Genomic DNA, 16,753 nt, shown 5'->3' with positions numbered 1-16,753 from the left:
GCTGTGCTGGGTCTATGATCCCCAACCCTCCCTGAGAACAAGGAAGAGTGATGACCTGCCAGGCCACTTTGGCCCGGGCTATCTGAGTGTCGCGCTGTGACCAAAGGAAGTTCTTGAACATAGTAGCCAAGAACACCTGGTTGGCCGCTATAACTTTGCCTGCAAAGGAAAGACGTGCAGAGCTCCAATGTAACAGCTTTATCCCGATGGACAGGAGGAGGGGAGCAATCTGCTGCTCGAGACAAGTCCAAACCAACCTAACAACCCAAGTATCGAACTGTAGTCACGGGGGGGGGTCCGTCTGAAACCTTCACCTAGTAGCCAATCAGGTGTAGGGGCACTACCAACCGAGAAAGCCACACTATTTCTCCAGTTGATCTGTGCGCCTGCTGCACAACAAAAGGCCTCAAGAGCCTGCTCACACCTGTGAAGGTTGGCCTCCTGGCCCTCCAACTACAAAGCTGAGTCGTCTGCAAACTCAGCATCCAGTAACTTGTCGCCTCGAATAGGGAGCGCTAAGCCACGTAGACCGACTTGCTATGAAACCAAAAATTTGCTCATCACCTCAGCATAGAACAGAAAGAGAAAGGGGGCAAGAGTGTGTGACCAAACGTGTGAGCATGAAGCGATCTCCTCTCCCACCTGCCAACAGTACCTGACTGTGTACCCGTCTGTAAAGAGCTGACACACCTATGATCTAAGCATATGAGAAGCCCATCCTGCGTAGAGTGCCCTCCAAAGAGTCCGAGTCAACTCTATCATAGGCCTACTCAAAATCGAGAAGTATCACTAGATCCTCACCACGGAGATGAGCGAGGGCAGAGGCCTCCGAAAACGTAAAGATGTCAAGGATACCACGCTCCTTGACAAAACCTGTCTATGTCCCATGTATAATGCTCTCTGGAAGTGGCTGAATCCTCAAACTCAGAGCCTTTGGCAAGAAATTTGTAGGCTGAGTTGAGGATGGTGATGGGCCGCCACTGTCGAATCTCATCCAAGGAGCCACCCTCCTTGGGAATAAGGTAAATCAAACCCTCACTCATGCTGTCAGGCATCTCCTGTGTGCATGATGTACTGAAAAGCGTTGCAGAGATCTGAGCCAAGAAAGTCCCAGTACTCTGAGAAAAAACTGGGAGTCAAACCATCCTCACCTGGACAGCTACCACAGGGAAGTGCTCTGAGAGCCACGTGGAGCTCCTCTAGCTAAAGAGGCAGCTCAAGCCTCTGGCGCATCTCCTCAGTCACAAGACAAGGCCTCTATGCCCAAACGTGCTCTCTGCATGCATCTCGACGCTTTGACTGATAGCAGGTCACGGTAAAAGTTAGTAGCAACTGCTTGCATGTCCTCGAGCTCTGAAGCAATTGACCGGTCGGGCCTCCTCAAGTGGCTGACCATGTCCCACTGCCTCAAAGAAAGCCCCTGACACTCTGTCACCCACCTGGGTCCACTGAGATGCCTGTCGATAGAAAGCAAACTCATGGCGCCTCTCCTCTATGCTGGCAAGCTCCTGGTGAGCGTGCTGCAACTGCTCCTCCAACCAAGGACTGTCTGGATGCTACTCTTGCCTCCTCTACGTCCCGTCGGAGACGCTGCTCCTCCTTCCTCGCTGCAACCAGGCCGGCCATGGACTCCTGCAAAAAAAACCGACTAAGCTGAGCAAGTTCAGAGGACACTCTATGAGTAGGAGACTCCTGCATGGCTCAGCCCTCTGCCCAAAGAGCCACCACTCTCTCTCTGAGTGCAGAGTCCAGCAAAACCCTCTCAGGGATACGTAGCATTGTGCTCCCCCTACTTTGTCTATCTGTCACTATGAGGATCATTGGTGCATGGTCCGAAAAAGAAGTCCCAGCAAGAATGCAAACTGACCCACCCAAGTCACAAAAGTGGTCACTACTGTAGAAGCGATCTATCCGAGATAAATTCACTCCTCCCACTCTACGATCCAAACAAGAGAAGGCCATGCTGTTTGGGGACCTCACAAAGATAAAATGGTGCCACATCTGAAACCCGCAGTCATACAAAACCTCTCCCAAGCTGCCAACTCAACTCCATGCACAGTAGTATGGCTACCTCCAATCCTGTCTCAGAGGAGTCCTCCAACATGTTGAGGTCACCCCAACACCATTGCTCTGCCTGCGCAGAAACTCAACAATATGAGACCAAAACTCTGCACGTACACTAGCCACAATGGGCGCAAAGATGTTCAGGAAGCCCACGAGGAAACCCTGAAACTGCATAGTGATCCACTGAACCCAGCTAGACACAATAATCTCTCTGTCCACAACGGCTTGATGCAAAGAATCCGCAATAGTCATACATACCCCTCCCTGGATGCCTCCAAGTCAAAATGCAGCTGACCAAAACGTCTCATAGCGACCACGCAAAATCTGACCACACCGTCTAGTGCGGCTCTCACAAAGATGGTGCTCTTGTAGCATAAGAATGTCAATCTCACCACCCACAAGGCATCTCTGAAGCTCCTGACGCAGCTGACCCCTGTGACGCTGAAACTGAGGCCCTCCTAATCCTTGCACATTCCATGAAATGATCCTCGTGGAGTTAATGAGAGAAAAAAGATGCTGCCACAGCAGCCAACCTCGCTATCTTTGAGGCCGGTTTGGATGGGGAGTAATCCGTATCCGAACGACCTTTAGACAAGCGCGAAAGGAGTGACTGTCCCGCCCAAGCCCAAGCCGAGCGTGCAGCCCGAAGGGCTACATCCTCTGTCTAAGAATCCTCATGTACAAATACATAACGAGGGCTCTGAGTGTCAGCAAACAAATGCACCACGATGTGCCTGCAACCCGCTGCATCCGGAGGTGTCACACTGAACTTGGCAAGAGGCCAAAGTGTCTGCACCAAATCTGTCACCCCTAAGTCGTCTGTGTGATGTGAGAAGTTAGTAGCCTGAATCTAGAGCCAATCAAGAGCTGTGTGTTGGGTCCACTCTGTGGAATCCCTACCGCATAGAGGAAAGGAGAAACCCACCGCCGTGTCCAAAGCCTCAATGCCTCTAGCTGCAAGAAGAGGACGTGGACTCGAAAGCAAGCCTCATCTAGGTTAGGAGAAGAGTCATCCAGGCACCGTGTGAAGCTGTAGTCGAAGATATCCCAGCATTTGCAAATGTCAAACCTCTAGGGATTGCTGCAAAAGGAGAAGTCCGCACCAAGAAAGGCGGCCTCAGGTGGGGATATCCCTCTCGAGCCGCACGGCTCGTGGCGAAAGCACTACCAAGAGACCGCCTCGCGGGCAGACGCATGTCCAGTCCCCTACGTCGAGGAGTAGAGGAGGAGGGGTTGGGAGATAAGGCTGAGGGTCCCACCGGGGAGAGAGGACCAATGGCTATTCAAAATAGAGGTCTACTTGTCCAACACAGACTTAGTAGAAAGTAAAAATTCTCTGCTCAAGGACACAACATTTCTTTGGTAGCAACGACGGGTTGCGGATGGTAAACACACACCTTCTTGGGATAAATTCCGACGTGCTATTCGCAAGGCGTTTGAACCTGCCAATGTGGATTTTCATGCTGAGTCCTCTCTTCGCCGCCTAAGCCAAATAGGTTTCTTGGCCACGTACATCACAGAGTTCCAAAGGCTAACTCTGGAGATAGAGACCCTTAGTCCCTCTGATAAACTTCACAGCTTTATCGACGGACTCAAACCCAACCTGAAGGACAACGTGCACAAATACAACCCTACCACCTTGGATGTTGCAATTGCCTATGTGGAGCGTCTTGGCGATAATCGGCGCCCTACATGGAATTTTCTCCCTGGTGACAGATCTTCAAATAGCGCTCGCTTTTCACAGCGCGATCGCAGAGACAGCTATAGACAAAGTCAGCAACATCAGTCTCAGTTCAGATAGCAAGCCACAACAAATTATTCAACTTCAAGGTTCTATTCTCAAGATCGACAATCTCAAAGCAGATCTTTAAATGTTCCTCCACTTGATCGTGGTAAAGGACGTGATTTTTCTTAAGATCGGCGTTCCAATACTCAACAAGGCTCTTCGTCAAATGCTTCTTCGACTTCAAAGAAGGAAGGATTATGTACAATTTGTGGTGGTGACCATAGATGGTATCAATGTCCAAAGAGACCAAATTCATCTAATTTGATTCCCAAACATCTCATTTGCATCGTTCTGAGGTTTTCAAGCATACTTTGAAACGCTCCCCAGACATCCTGTCTCCGTCGTTCCGAGGTTTAAACAATACCAAAACAACATTTCTCACTACTACTCCCGGGAGTAAATCACCAATTAATGAAACCAATATTAAAACCAGAGTCAAACAGTTCAAATCGACACCAAGACAAGTTTAGAATAGATAGCATCCATTTCAAAAAAAATTCAAACAATACTTTCTCAAAAAGATTCTCAAACAAAACTCAAACTTAAAAAGCAATCTCAACATCAATCGAGCTTGAAAAGTCGACTGACTTTCCATCCTCAAACTTGCCCTTTGTGGATCTTCAAAATCTTTGATACACTACCTAGAGTGAGATTGATGCTTAGGTTGTATAATTTGGATGCTCTGGTGAGATTACATGGGGTATCTTGGCACTTTATGAGAATGTGAGATAGGTAGTGTGTACGGCAGAGGCCTAATAATGCACAATTGGAGTGACGCAAGGATGTCCACTATCTCCTACACTTTTTGGTTTGTAAATTGATGAGGTATCACTGTATTGATAGAGGGGGAGATAGAGGTGCACAGTTCTCAAGCAATCAAGTGCACTTGCTGATTTCTGCGAACGCCATTGTTCTCATTGCTGATTCACCAGAGGGGCTACACAGACAGTTTGATCTATGATGCATCCTGCTTGAGTCCTACAATGAAAAGTATAGACAGAAAGAAGATGGAAAAGGTTAAAAAGCAGATTAAAGCTCGCACCTTCTACATGGCATTAAGGTGTTAATAAATGCTAGCAGCCATTGTATGGCATCAATTGTGAGTTAAAGCATGAAGGCAGATATTTCTGTGCATTCTTGCGTGCGCGTGTTTTGACGGTTGCTATTTTAGCTTGCTTAAGGAGCATGACCAAAGCAGGAGATTGTGCTTATGAAAGTATCTAGCCAATAAAAGCACCACTTACATGAGATATGTGCCTGAGGCTACAGCTTGCAGCCCAGGGATCATATTTTAGGCTCTTGCAGTTGGCTCGGACACCTAAGGTAGCAAATGCATTGTTGTTGCTGTAGTCTCGTCATTTCCAACATGTTAGTCTCCATAGTCTTCGGCTCCAAGACATAGTCATGGGGTCCACGTTTCCTGTTTCCATTTCCCACTTTTTTTTTTTCCGAGAAAAAGATCCTTCTATTAGTTAATGAAACGGCCAATGGGGCAACAACAATCATGATGGGGAGACTTTCCCAATGAAAAAACAACATATCTACAATGAGGCTAAATCAAGAGATGGGAGGAGGGAAAAGCCACATAGGTGGATGGTAGTACCATCTGAGTACACCCTAGACCATGGTGAAGAAAGGCCCAGGACGCCAGAGTCGAAGGAAAGCCTCTCTGCGCTCCCGCATGCTGTCAGAGCTGCCCTAGAGTTTCTCGAGATGTCCTCTGAGAGTATGGATCAGCTCTAGCCACAGATCCCGAACAGTCTCTGCTGGTGGTACAGAGTGAGCCTCGAAGATGCGGAAGCAGCGGGCCCGCCAGATAAACCACAGTGTCAGGCCACTGATGAGCTCCCAGTGCTCCTCTCTCTCATTGCACCACTCCTGTGGAGTAAGCTGTGGCAGGCTGGAGTGTAGGTCGACCCCCCTGCATCACTATCGTCTTGCCGGTGGAAGATAGCTCCAAGTGAAGTGCCAAGCCCATGAGAGTGGACCAAGCAGCTGCCTCCCAAGTGTACCGCCAAGCTGTGGAAAGAGCTCGCATCAGCCGAAGAACATGAAGCCACACCTGCTGTGCCAAAAGATAGTCCCAAAGACAGCGACTTTGACTCTCCACAAGATGGTCACAAGTTGTACATGCGGCCGAGAGACCGCTGGAGAGGGGGAATGGGGAACACACCCGACACACACGCAATGGCCCCTATATAGCTCAGGGTATTCACAGCACCCCTGTCCTCTCGAAAACACCTTCAGAAAAAGCAACTCACACTAGCAGGGCCTCGCCTGCACTTCGCCCAATGCACACAGGTGTTGCACAATCCTCAGACAGCTACCACACCGATCGTGCCCGCTTCCAACTCTTCCACATCTCAACACCTCTCTCTCTTTCTCTCTCACACAAGGGGCCCAAGGGGGCGCACACGCTCACACACACCGGCACCACACAACCTGGAGACGAGCAAAGAAGAAAGGGGGAAGGGGGGGAAGACGACGACAAAATCGACAATGAAAGCTTCTCCTTCAAACAGAAAACACATGTACAGGACCCATGTAGTCTTCTCTTGGCTGCACCATGGCCATCACCACAAAATACAGAGGGGCACATGCCTCCCTCCAAATTCGACTCTCAACGGTACCCACCTCGACGAGAAAAAACTCACTCTGGCTTCGCTTCGACAACATCTTTTCCTCTTGGTAACCCTCGCTGGTTTCTTCTCCTGCAGAGCACATGCCCTTCCGAGCAGCCGCTTCACGAACCACACTTCGCGTGCCAGCTTCGATTGTCGAGCACACGAAAGCCCCTTCTCTTCTTTCTCCTCCCCCAACCAAAGGAACCCTTCTCCTCTCGAAAAATGCCGCCCCCCTTTTTTTCACCTCCTTCTCTTCTTTTCCTTTAGGACAAGAAAAAAGTTTTCCTTTTTTTTGAACAATAGCGCTACTGCTCCAAGGTCTCTTCCCTTTTTCCTTAAAGTTCCTCCTAGCCTTTGGAGGGTTCATTAGACTTTTTGAAAAAAAACTCCACTTCACCTTTCCTTTTTGCACTTATAGCTCAAGGGTTTTTTTTTGCACTCCTTTCACATGGTGCCGGTGCTTCACATGCTCCGGTTCGCCCATCAGCTCTTTGGTTATGCCATATGGGAGATCCACTTGTCGGCCCCAAAATCTTCGCGCTTCCCTCCCATTCCGTACCATGGCCTCCGAAAACACGTCCAAGGACAGGGAAAACCACCCGATCCCTTTTCGCCATGCTTGCCTACCAACTTGAATTGGGCCTATCTTGATGTCCATGACTTCGATCGGCGAGCCGCAAATTTTGGTTGACTCCCCAGGTCGCATGCAATTTTCCAAAATCTTAGCGAGCCCTAAAAACATGCCCGTCGACGAGCCTACCAACGTGGCCCGGTGCGCACGTACCCGACTCCCTGCAAATATTCCACAGGCCATAACTTGCCCGTCTGAGCTCCGAATGGCAACCCGAAAAGACCGGCATGCTCCACAGCTTGAGCTTTACAAGCGTACCCATTGATCCCATTTTTTGCCACCTGTCTGTACCTGCCCTGCTCGTCAGGGATCCACAAAGCATTCCATCTTCGGACAATCATAACTTTCACACCGGGGCTCCGTTTGAGGAGCCGTCTGGACCAACTTGCAAAGCATCTTGAAGACCATATTGTAGAGCATCAAATCAACATCTCGGCCATCTTTACCTATCACCCCAATTGGACCATTCTATGACCTTTTTGGCCTAAAAAATTGCATCATGTATACATCTGCGCTGCCACTTGCCTACCCAAGGCCTTCATTCCTGCTTTAGCCCTTTGCCATGCACCTGCCAGCATAAACATCATTGCATTGCACACTTCCTAGCACAGACCAACTTTGGTTGCACCACCGCCATGCACAAGCCAGCTCCCAAGTGCTGTAGTTTTGTGTGCAACCAGCCACTGGAACAAAGTGACTTGTGTCGGCTGTCTGGAGTCCCACAACCTCTCCCAAAAAACTGCCAAGAACTCAACTGTGAGACCCTCCTCTTGCCAGTGACGTGCTGCACCAAGACGAGCCTCTCTCTGTGCTGCCAGTATGTGACATCCCAGGCGAACAGTGTATTGAAAGAAAGAGACAGCTGGGTGGTCTGTAGAGGAGAAAGGGTCCCTCCAAAGCCACTCTCCAGGACCCCACTGTACTCGTACAAGTGAACAGCTCTCCCAAGCCCACAGTCTCCAACGTCCAGTCTCTAGAGCTACTAGAGCTACTGGGTCATGATCGATGACACATGTCCTCCCACAGAGGCCCACCACTCGGATCCTCTGAAAACAGCACTCTGCCACCTGCGGGGCCTCTACTGCAACTCGGTGTAAACGTCCCTTACCATGTATCTTGAAAAACAGGGAGGGTACAGTCTCTGAGCAAGCCCGAACTGAGATGAGAACCTCCAGTCGCATGAAGGCTCCCATCCATCTGGGCGCTGCTGACTCGAGAGGTGTGAGCCACTCAGTTGGTATTGCCTCTGAGATGTCCTGACACATGCTCTGCATCCCTCTCATGCCCTATAGCTGAAAGCCCTCAAGCTCCTCAGACAAGCCTGAAAACTGTAACCAGTCACCTAGGGAGCGTGATGGACTCTCTGCCATGGGACCCCAGGCAACATGAGGCCGACTACCAACCAAGTGGCCTCTCTGAGTGCTAACCATGTGGTTCCAAACAAGGGGCTGTCTCAGGCGCTCGTCCGTGCAAGTAGGTTGTTGCTGCTCCAGGCCTTGCCGTAGATGCTCCCAAGATCGGAGCAAACTCATAGCGAAGCGGCCCTCCAGTTTCCTGCTCAAGCCAACTCTTCGCATCTCTGTGAAAATCCATCTGGTCGAAGGTCGCCAGGGGCCTCCAGCCAGAGGCACCCTAGCACGAAGCCGCTGTAGCAAGAACTCTTTCCAGGGCTCCTCACCTGGAAGAAGTCCTCTAACGATGAACTTCCCAAGAAGGGCTATGCTCTGCTGTGCCGGGTCTATGATCCCAAGCCCTCCCTGAGAACACGGAAGAGTGATGACTTGCCAAGCCACTCTGGCCCGGGCTATCTGAGTGTCACACCCTGACCAAAGGAAGTTCCTGATCGGCCTCTCTACCTGGCTGATACAAGAACTCGAGAAGATCCAACAAGAAATGATGTACCACATAGTAGCCAACAGCACCTGGTTGGCCACTACAACTCTGCCTGCCAAAGAAAGTCGTGCGGAGCTCCAATGTAAAAACTTCCTCCTGATAGACAGGAGGAGGGCTCCTCGGGAGACAAGTCCAAACCAACCTGACAACCCAAGTATCGAACTGCAGTCCCTGGGGGAATCCACCTCAAACCCTCACTTGGCATCCAATCAGGCATAGGAGCACTACCAACCGAGAAAGCCACTGTCTTTCTCCAGTTGATCAATGCGCCAGATGCACAACAGAAAGTCTCTAGAGCCTGCTCAAAAATGTGAAGGTTTGCCTCCTGGCCATCCAAGTACAAGATTGAGTCGTCTACAAACTCAGCGTCCATTAGCTCATCCCCCCGAATACGAAGTGCTAAGCCACGTAAACCAACCTGCTACGACACCAAAAACCTGCTCATCGCCTCAGCATAGAACAGGAAGAGGAAGGGGGCAAGAGGGCAGCCCTATCTGACCGAACGTGTGAGCGTGAAACGATCACTCTACCTCCTGACAAAAGTACCTGACTGTGTGCCTGTCTCTACAAAGCTGACACCCCTCTGATCCAAGCAACTGAGAAGCCCATCCTGCGTAGAGTGCCCTCCAGAAAGTCCCAATCAACTCTGTCGTATGCCTTCTCAAAATAGAGAAGAAGAATCACCAGATCCTCACCACGGAGCCGCGCTAGGGCAGAAGCCTCCCAAAAAGTAAAGATGTTGTCAAGGATACTACGCTCCTTGACAAAACCTGTCTGAGTCCCATGTATAATGCTCTCTAGAAGTGGCTAAATCCTCAAGCTCAGAGCCTTGGCAAGAATTTTGTAGGCTGAGTTGAGGATGGTGATGGGGCGCCACTGTCGAATCTCATCCAAGGAGCCACCCTCCTTGGGAATGAGGTAGATCAGGCCCTCACTCATGCTGTCAGGCATCTCTCCTGTGTGCAGAATGTACTGAAAAGCACTACAGAGATCTGGGCCAAGCAAGTCCCAGTAATCCAAGAAAAAACTGAGAGTCAAGCCATCCTCACTTGGACACCTACCACGGGGTAGTGCACTCAGAGCCATGTGCATCTCCCCTAGCTGAAGAGGCAGCTCAAGCCTTTGACGCATCTCCTCAGTCACAAGACAAGGCATTTGTGTCCACACCTGCTTTGAGCATGCAGCTTGACGCTCTGATTGAGGCTTTGTAAACAGTAAATCACGCTAAAAATCAGTAGCAACTGCACGCATGTCCTCTGGCTCTGAAGCAACTAACCAGTCGGGCCTCCTCAACTGATTGACCTTGAGATGCGTATACCGAGGTCCCGCTGCCTCAAAGAAAGCACATGTCACTCTATCCCCCACCTGGGTCCACTGAGATACCTGTCGATGGAAAGCAAACTCATGGGGCCTCTCCTTTGTGCTAACAAGCTCCTATCGAGCCTGCTGTAACTGCTCCTCCAACCAAGGACTGTCTGGATGCTGCTCTTGAATCTTGTGTAAGGAAGCAACTCCTCGTTGGAGACGCTACTCCTCCTCTCTCACTGCAGCCAAGCGAGCCAAAGACTCCTGAAGAAAGAATCGACTAAGATGAGCAAGTCCTGAAGCCACTGTGTTAGCAGGAGAATCCTGCATGTCTAAGCTCCCTGTCCAAAGATCCTCCACTTGCTCTATGAGCGTCGAGTCCAGCGCTCAAGGATGCGTAGCATCGTGCTCCCCCTCCTCTGCCTATCTGTCACTGTGAGGATTGCTGGTGCATAGTTCGAAAAGGAAGTCCCTGCCAGAATGCCAATTGTCCCACCCAAGTCACAGAAGTGGTCACTAGTGTAGAAGTGATCTATCCGCGATAGATTCACTCCTCCCACTCTGCGGTCCGAACGAGAGAAGGCCAGGCTATCTGGGGGCCTCACAAAGCTAGAATGCTGCCACACATCCAAGACTCTCAAAGTCATACAAAACCTCTTCCAAGCGGCCAGTTCAACTCCATGCACAGTAGCATGGCTACCAGCAATCCTGTCAGAGGGATCCTCCAACATGTTGAAGTCACCCGCTATGCACCATTGCTCTGCTTGCGGCAGAGACTCAACAATCTGTGACCAAAATTCTGCTTGTGCACTCGCCACATTGGACGCATAGATGTTTAGGAAGCCCACAAGACAACCCTGAACCTGCATAGTGATCCACTGAGCCCTACCTGGCACAATAATCCCTCTCCCCACAATGGCCTGCTGCAAAGAATCCACAATAGTCATACATACCCCGCCCTGGATGCCTGCAGGTCCAAGAGCAGCTGAGTAAAAAGTATCATATCGTCCACGTAAAGGCTAACCACATCTAATGCGGCTCTCACACAGATGATGCTCTTGTAGCATAAGAAGGTCAATCTCTCCTCCCACAAGGCATCTCTGAAGCTCCTGGCGCAGTCGGCCCCTCTGACGCTGAAACTGGGGCCCACCTAATCCCTGTACATTCCATGAGATGATCCTCATGGGGAGCGAGAGAGAACAGATGTTGCCGCAGTAGCCAAACGCTATCTTCGAGGCTTGCTTCGATGGGGAGTAATCCGCATCCGAGCGTCCTCGAGATAAGCATGATTGCAAAGAGTGCCTAGCCCAAGCCCAAGTAGACTGAGCTGTGCGTAAAGCAACCTCCTTTGTCCAGGAGTCCTCATGTAAGTGTACATAGCAAGGCGGGCACTGCGTATCAGCAAAAAAGTGAACCACAATGTGTCTACATCCAGCTGCATCTGGAGAAGTCACAACAAACTTGGCCAATGGTCAAAGAGTCTGAAGCATGTCTGTAACCCCTAGGTCTCCCATGTGATGAGAGAACTCTAGGGCCTATGTCTGTAGCCACTCCATCACTGAGTCTATAGTCCACTCAGTCTGGTCCCTGCCGCAAAGGGGAAAAGAGAAGCCAACCGTTGAGTCCAAGGCCTCTAACCCCCTAGCTGCAAGGAACAGAACATGAACCCTGAAGCAGGTTGCCTCAAGGTCTAGTGAGGAGTCGCCGAGGAACCGTGTAAAGTCGTAGGCAAAGAAGTCCCATCGACGCCGAATGTCGAAGCTCGTCAGACCCCGAGGAACTGTTGCAAGGGGAGACGTCTGTACCATATGAGGGGGCCACAAGAAAGGCTGTCCCTCTCTCGTCAAGCGACTCGTGGCAAAGGCGCTGCCAAGAGATCTCCTAGCAACTGAAGAAGGCCCTGCCCCCTGGGCGGCTGTGGGACTCGAGCGGAGGGAGGTGAGAGAGCAGGGGGAGAGGAGGGTGAGGGGGGGTGAGGGGGATCGGCTGAGGAAGGAGGGCGAGGAGGAGAGACAAAGGGAGAAGGGGGGGCGGAGGGTGAGGCTGAGATGGAAGCGGGAGCAGGGACCTCGTCCTGCTGAAGAGGGTCAAATCGGTTCTCGTGGGAACCCACTACTGCTGGGCAGGAGCCTGGGGACCACTCTGAGTGCCAGGTTGGCGCCGAGGCCCCTGTCGACGTCGTCCACAAACCTACTGCTAGCCCTCTTCTGCTTGAGCCCCAGGCTCGGAGGGTGGCTCTGCCTGTGTACTCTAAGACTCTGCCTGCTGCTGCTAGCCAGCCCTGAGGGCAGAGGCTGGGCCTGTGGTGTAGGTCGGGGTCTCCTCCGTGGACAGGCCTTCGCGAGATGGCCCATTTGTCTACAAATGAAACACTGATTCGGGAGGCCCGAATACTCCACGCTCTGTCGAAACCAACTCCCACTCACCCGAGGAAGTAGGATGACCTTCGGGACAGTGTGGGTGTCTCTAACCAGAACACGTACCGAGGGAATGCCGGCCGCCTTGGCAGCTACTGAGGCTGCCATATGAGGTGTCTCCAAGACAGTCCCAATCGTTGAGTCTATCCTGGACAAAAGTGGTAGGTACTCCCTCTGCAAACCAGGAAAGCAAACGGAGATGAAAAGGTCTGCCTCCTCTACAAGAACATCTGAAGCTGGGTCAAAACCATGTCTCCACTGTCGAAAGTGGGCTCGAACTGCTCGGATGGTCAAGGGACTCATCGCAACGACCTTGGCCGCCATCTCGGGGATCTCAAACTCTATCTGATAGTAGCCTCGTCTGAGAAACTGGACGTCCAAGATCTTGCCCACCTCTGCGAGAAGGCGAGCCTGGAGAAGATCATGCAGCTCTCCTCTGCTGGGTATGGTGCCGAGAATCTGCAGATGACGGAAGTCGCCTGCAGACGTTCCACCTCTATGGCTAGGCTTGCTTGCTCTATCGGTGAGAAAGCAAGTCGAATGGTGGGCTCAGCCGGGTCGGGCGAGGGGAGTCCCTTTGTGGCGGAGCTTGAGCCTCCATCTATGTCTGTTGCTGTGAAGAGAGGGCGAAGAGCCATTGACGAGAGGAGGCCTTCTGCGCCCGAGTACGTCGAAGGAGATGACGATCTCAGTCAAGCAGAAAACAGGGGAGGATTGCGAGGCGGGGCTGGCGGGATTGGGAGGCACGGAAATGCGAGGCGGGGCTGGCAGTCTGGGGCGGGGCTGACGGGCTGAGGTGAGGTGGGCTGAACTGATTGCGCGCTGGACAGGAGCTGTGCTCTGGTGACAGCGGGCAGCGGACAGGGACAGCGCACGAATCAGCAGGGGAGGGGGAGCGATGGTGCGAGGGAAGGAAGGGGCATCGTGCGCAGGAAGGGGGGGAGGGGGGCCTCAGCAATGGCGAGCGAAACAGCAGCAGCAAGCGTTCGAGATTTCACTTCCATTTCCCATTCTAGTTCCATTCCATGTGACAGTTGTATGTTGTCTTAGACGATGGAAATAAATGCCTGATCCTGTTCTCCGTTCTGCTTTCTAATTTTGCATTTCATGTAAAGCCCCAATGGTCTGATATGGGTTCAACAAAAGAATCAGCAGAAGACTACCAGTTAGCTCAATATGCTGGAGGATGCTTCAGATAAACTGGATGGAAGCCACACCACTATCAAAGGATTTTGCTTCCCAACCTCCTAAAAGAGGCCGTCTTCATGTGAGGCTTACAAGATGTATGGCACAAAGAGGCCCTTCACTGGAAGAAGAATTTTCTTGCTTAGTAGCATTCTAACAGGCAAGTTGGAAGCTCTAAATTGAGTGATCAACTTTAATCAGACCACTGGACAAAAGACACAATTACCTGGTATTCTAGCAAGCATGATGTCAGAAAAAAAGCATTATGCGTGGTACAAAGAGCACAAGATAATGAGACTCAAACTTACTCTTACAGAACATGATCTCCAATCTCCAACTTTCAACTCATAAGGCGTGTACTGAACAAAGAGGTTTATCACATGCTGCCCTGTAGAAAGCCGCATCTAGTTGAATTCACAATAGAAACACTTTCAATGACTGAGATCCTATCCAGTTACTTACCTGGAGGCGATATTGTTTTGTCAAGTGAAGATGGTATTGTCATCTCAATTATAGGCCTTTGAGATGGCAACCCTGACCATGCCTCCTGACATGCCACATCAATATGTGTCAAGCTGTCAAAACAAGTCAGATAATCTCAATTTGAAAAGGTTTTTAGTAGGCAAAGTCTGTTTTTCTGCTTACTAAGCTAAGAACTCCTAAGACTGATAGCACTTGTATATGTCCACAGAGATGCCACATCAATAAGTTTGAAAGGGCATGGGAGGCTAGTATGGTAAGACCTTCCGTATGAATGCAATGAAATAATTTTCTGTAAAAAAAGACTGGTGGGAAACCTCAAGATGAGGGAAAACCCACAATGAGGGTAATGTAAAAGAATAGGCCATAACTTAACACTCAGAAAGGGCAGAGATGGCATGCAAAAAAAAAAAAAGGAATGTAGTATGGGATATCTCATAGATGCAAAAGACTTTAGGAACATACCAATGCTCGAACAGTTTCTAAAAGACAGTTCTGAAAGTCTCTTTTACATTCAAAGCATGAATCGTTCGTTCTTACAAAGTGAAACGTGTCAACTCGAAGTCCCCTTTAAACGCCACTATTTTGTTGTTCATAAATTTGGTGACGATCTCTCTACTATGCCAGGTCGGGTCCTCCCTTTGAATTTTTGGAAACAAAACAGTGCTATATTACTGTGTAATGAAAGATTTCATAGGTCACCACAATGTGGAACACTAAAAAGAAAGTACAAAATCTGTGATGAGTGAAAGTGCAACTAGATGGTGGCCTCTTGGAAAAATAAGCCAGGCAGCACAAACATGTAGGATAACAATGTCTCTGCCAAGTTCTACAAGCATTTGGAAGCAATGGCCAGAACATCAAGCATGCATGATCCCCTATTTGCAGTAGCACATCCCATCTGTGGAGAACCTACGGACTCAACCTAAAAGAAAAGAACTAAAGGCCAAGCTGCAGAACATGGAACCTGCTGACATCCTAGTCCAGGTGTAACACTCTCCTATTAGAGTTGAGGAAGTTTGGAACGAATTCCCAGCCCTAAGCAATTTGTTCCAAACTTTCCAGCTCTATGCAATTTACCATCACGAATGACTTCCACACACCCTTCACCAGGAAATACTTGTCAAAAGAAGAACCAAACCCGAGCATCACAGGCAGGCCCAATCGTTGCAAATCAACCAGGCATCTACAGGGATGACCAGACTAGCAAAAATCAGGAGGCAATTTCACCTGCAAACGAAATGGCTTGCTCTCAATTTTACAGAGCTGCCCAAAAATCTTCAGCATTCTAATTGCAATTAAATAGGCACATACAGGAATGCCCACAACAGAAAAAATTGTCTTCCAGAAGGAAACATTATCTATTTAAAAAAAAAGGCTTGCTCTTCATTATCAGAGAGACGCCAAAAATCTTAAGCATCCTACTTAACAAAATCTGGTCCTTCAAGGATAAACCCTCGAGATTAGAAATGAAGCCATTACAAGATATGCATGGACTGAATTCCAAAAAGTGCACGGAAACCAGTCTCAAACAAAAAGAAGGAAAGAAAGATATATGGAAGTCTTTCAACGGACAGAATGGCGCATGAGTTAAGGGAAAACGTTCACCTGGAGACAATATCTCTCATCATGAAGCGTCACGAACGATGAAGCATACTACTAACAAATCCCTAGCTAGAATAGGTAATGAGAAGCTTCTGAATAACATCTCTCATCTTGAAGTGTCACAAAGAATGAAACATACTACTAACAAATCCCTAGCTAGAATAGGTAATGAGAAACTCTGAATAATTCTGGAGCTGTAGGCTACCAATGGCAAGTTGTAGTAGCAGCCAATATCTCAACCAAGGAATGACTTGAGAAGAAGACACTGTTGAGATGCCATGCATTACTCCTATAGTGGCGGGTGATGGCTGGAATTTGCTGATGGTGAGGAACTGTCAGTGAGGTCCTTGTGGTTATGGATGTGTTGCTCTAAAAAAAGCAATGGCCCTGTCGAATATTACTCCCCTAGAAAGGTGTCTATGACAGGGTGGATGAGGAAGTAGAAGCTGTTGGAGCTGAAGTAGTGGCATTGAAAGAGTCTGTGAGGGCTCTCTGTGTTGGTATCATGGGGCCTGTTACTCATGTGTCCTCAATAGAGCAAAGTCCATTTTAGTGTTTGGAACAGTGATGGTGTGTGTGTGTGTGTGTGGGGGGGGGGGGGGGTGTTTGTGTGTGTGGGTGAGCGTATAGTTTCATTCCACATCGCCAGATTATGGACAATTTGGCTAATGTTATGATTGGCATGGAGTATACTAAGTACACTCATTAAGATGTGCCGGTTATGCAAGTTAATATTGAAAAGGCCTTTGACATTGTACAGTGG

General features: G+C 49.7%; 1 protein-coding gene across 2 annotated transcripts in view; it reads right to left on the bottom strand.

The window, feature by feature from the left end:
* Positions 1-16,753, bottom strand: part of LOC147440985 (FAD/NAD(P)-binding oxidoreductase family protein) — a 189,514-nt gene that overhangs the window by 55,296 nt on the left and 117,465 nt on the right. For both annotated transcript variants that reach the window (XM_086482763.1, XM_086482764.1), the window contains exons 13-14: positions 14,368-14,480; positions 14,214-14,293 (exon numbers count right to left, since the gene is read on the bottom strand). In XM_086482763.1, coding sequence (XP_086338889.1) covers positions 14,214-14,293; positions 14,368-14,480 — 193 coding nt within the window. The remainder of the gene's footprint in view (positions 1-14,213; positions 14,294-14,367; positions 14,481-16,753) is intronic.

The sequence above is a fragment of the Adiantum capillus-veneris genome, chromosome 15, assembly GCF_014529385.1.
Source record: "Adiantum capillus-veneris isolate H3 chromosome 15, ASM1452938v2, whole genome shotgun sequence".
Lineage (NCBI taxonomy): Eukaryota > Viridiplantae > Streptophyta > Polypodiopsida > Polypodiales > Pteridaceae > Adiantum > Adiantum capillus-veneris.
The sequence above is the reverse complement of the archived record's forward strand: the minus strand, read 5'-3'. Positions and strand labels throughout refer to the sequence as shown.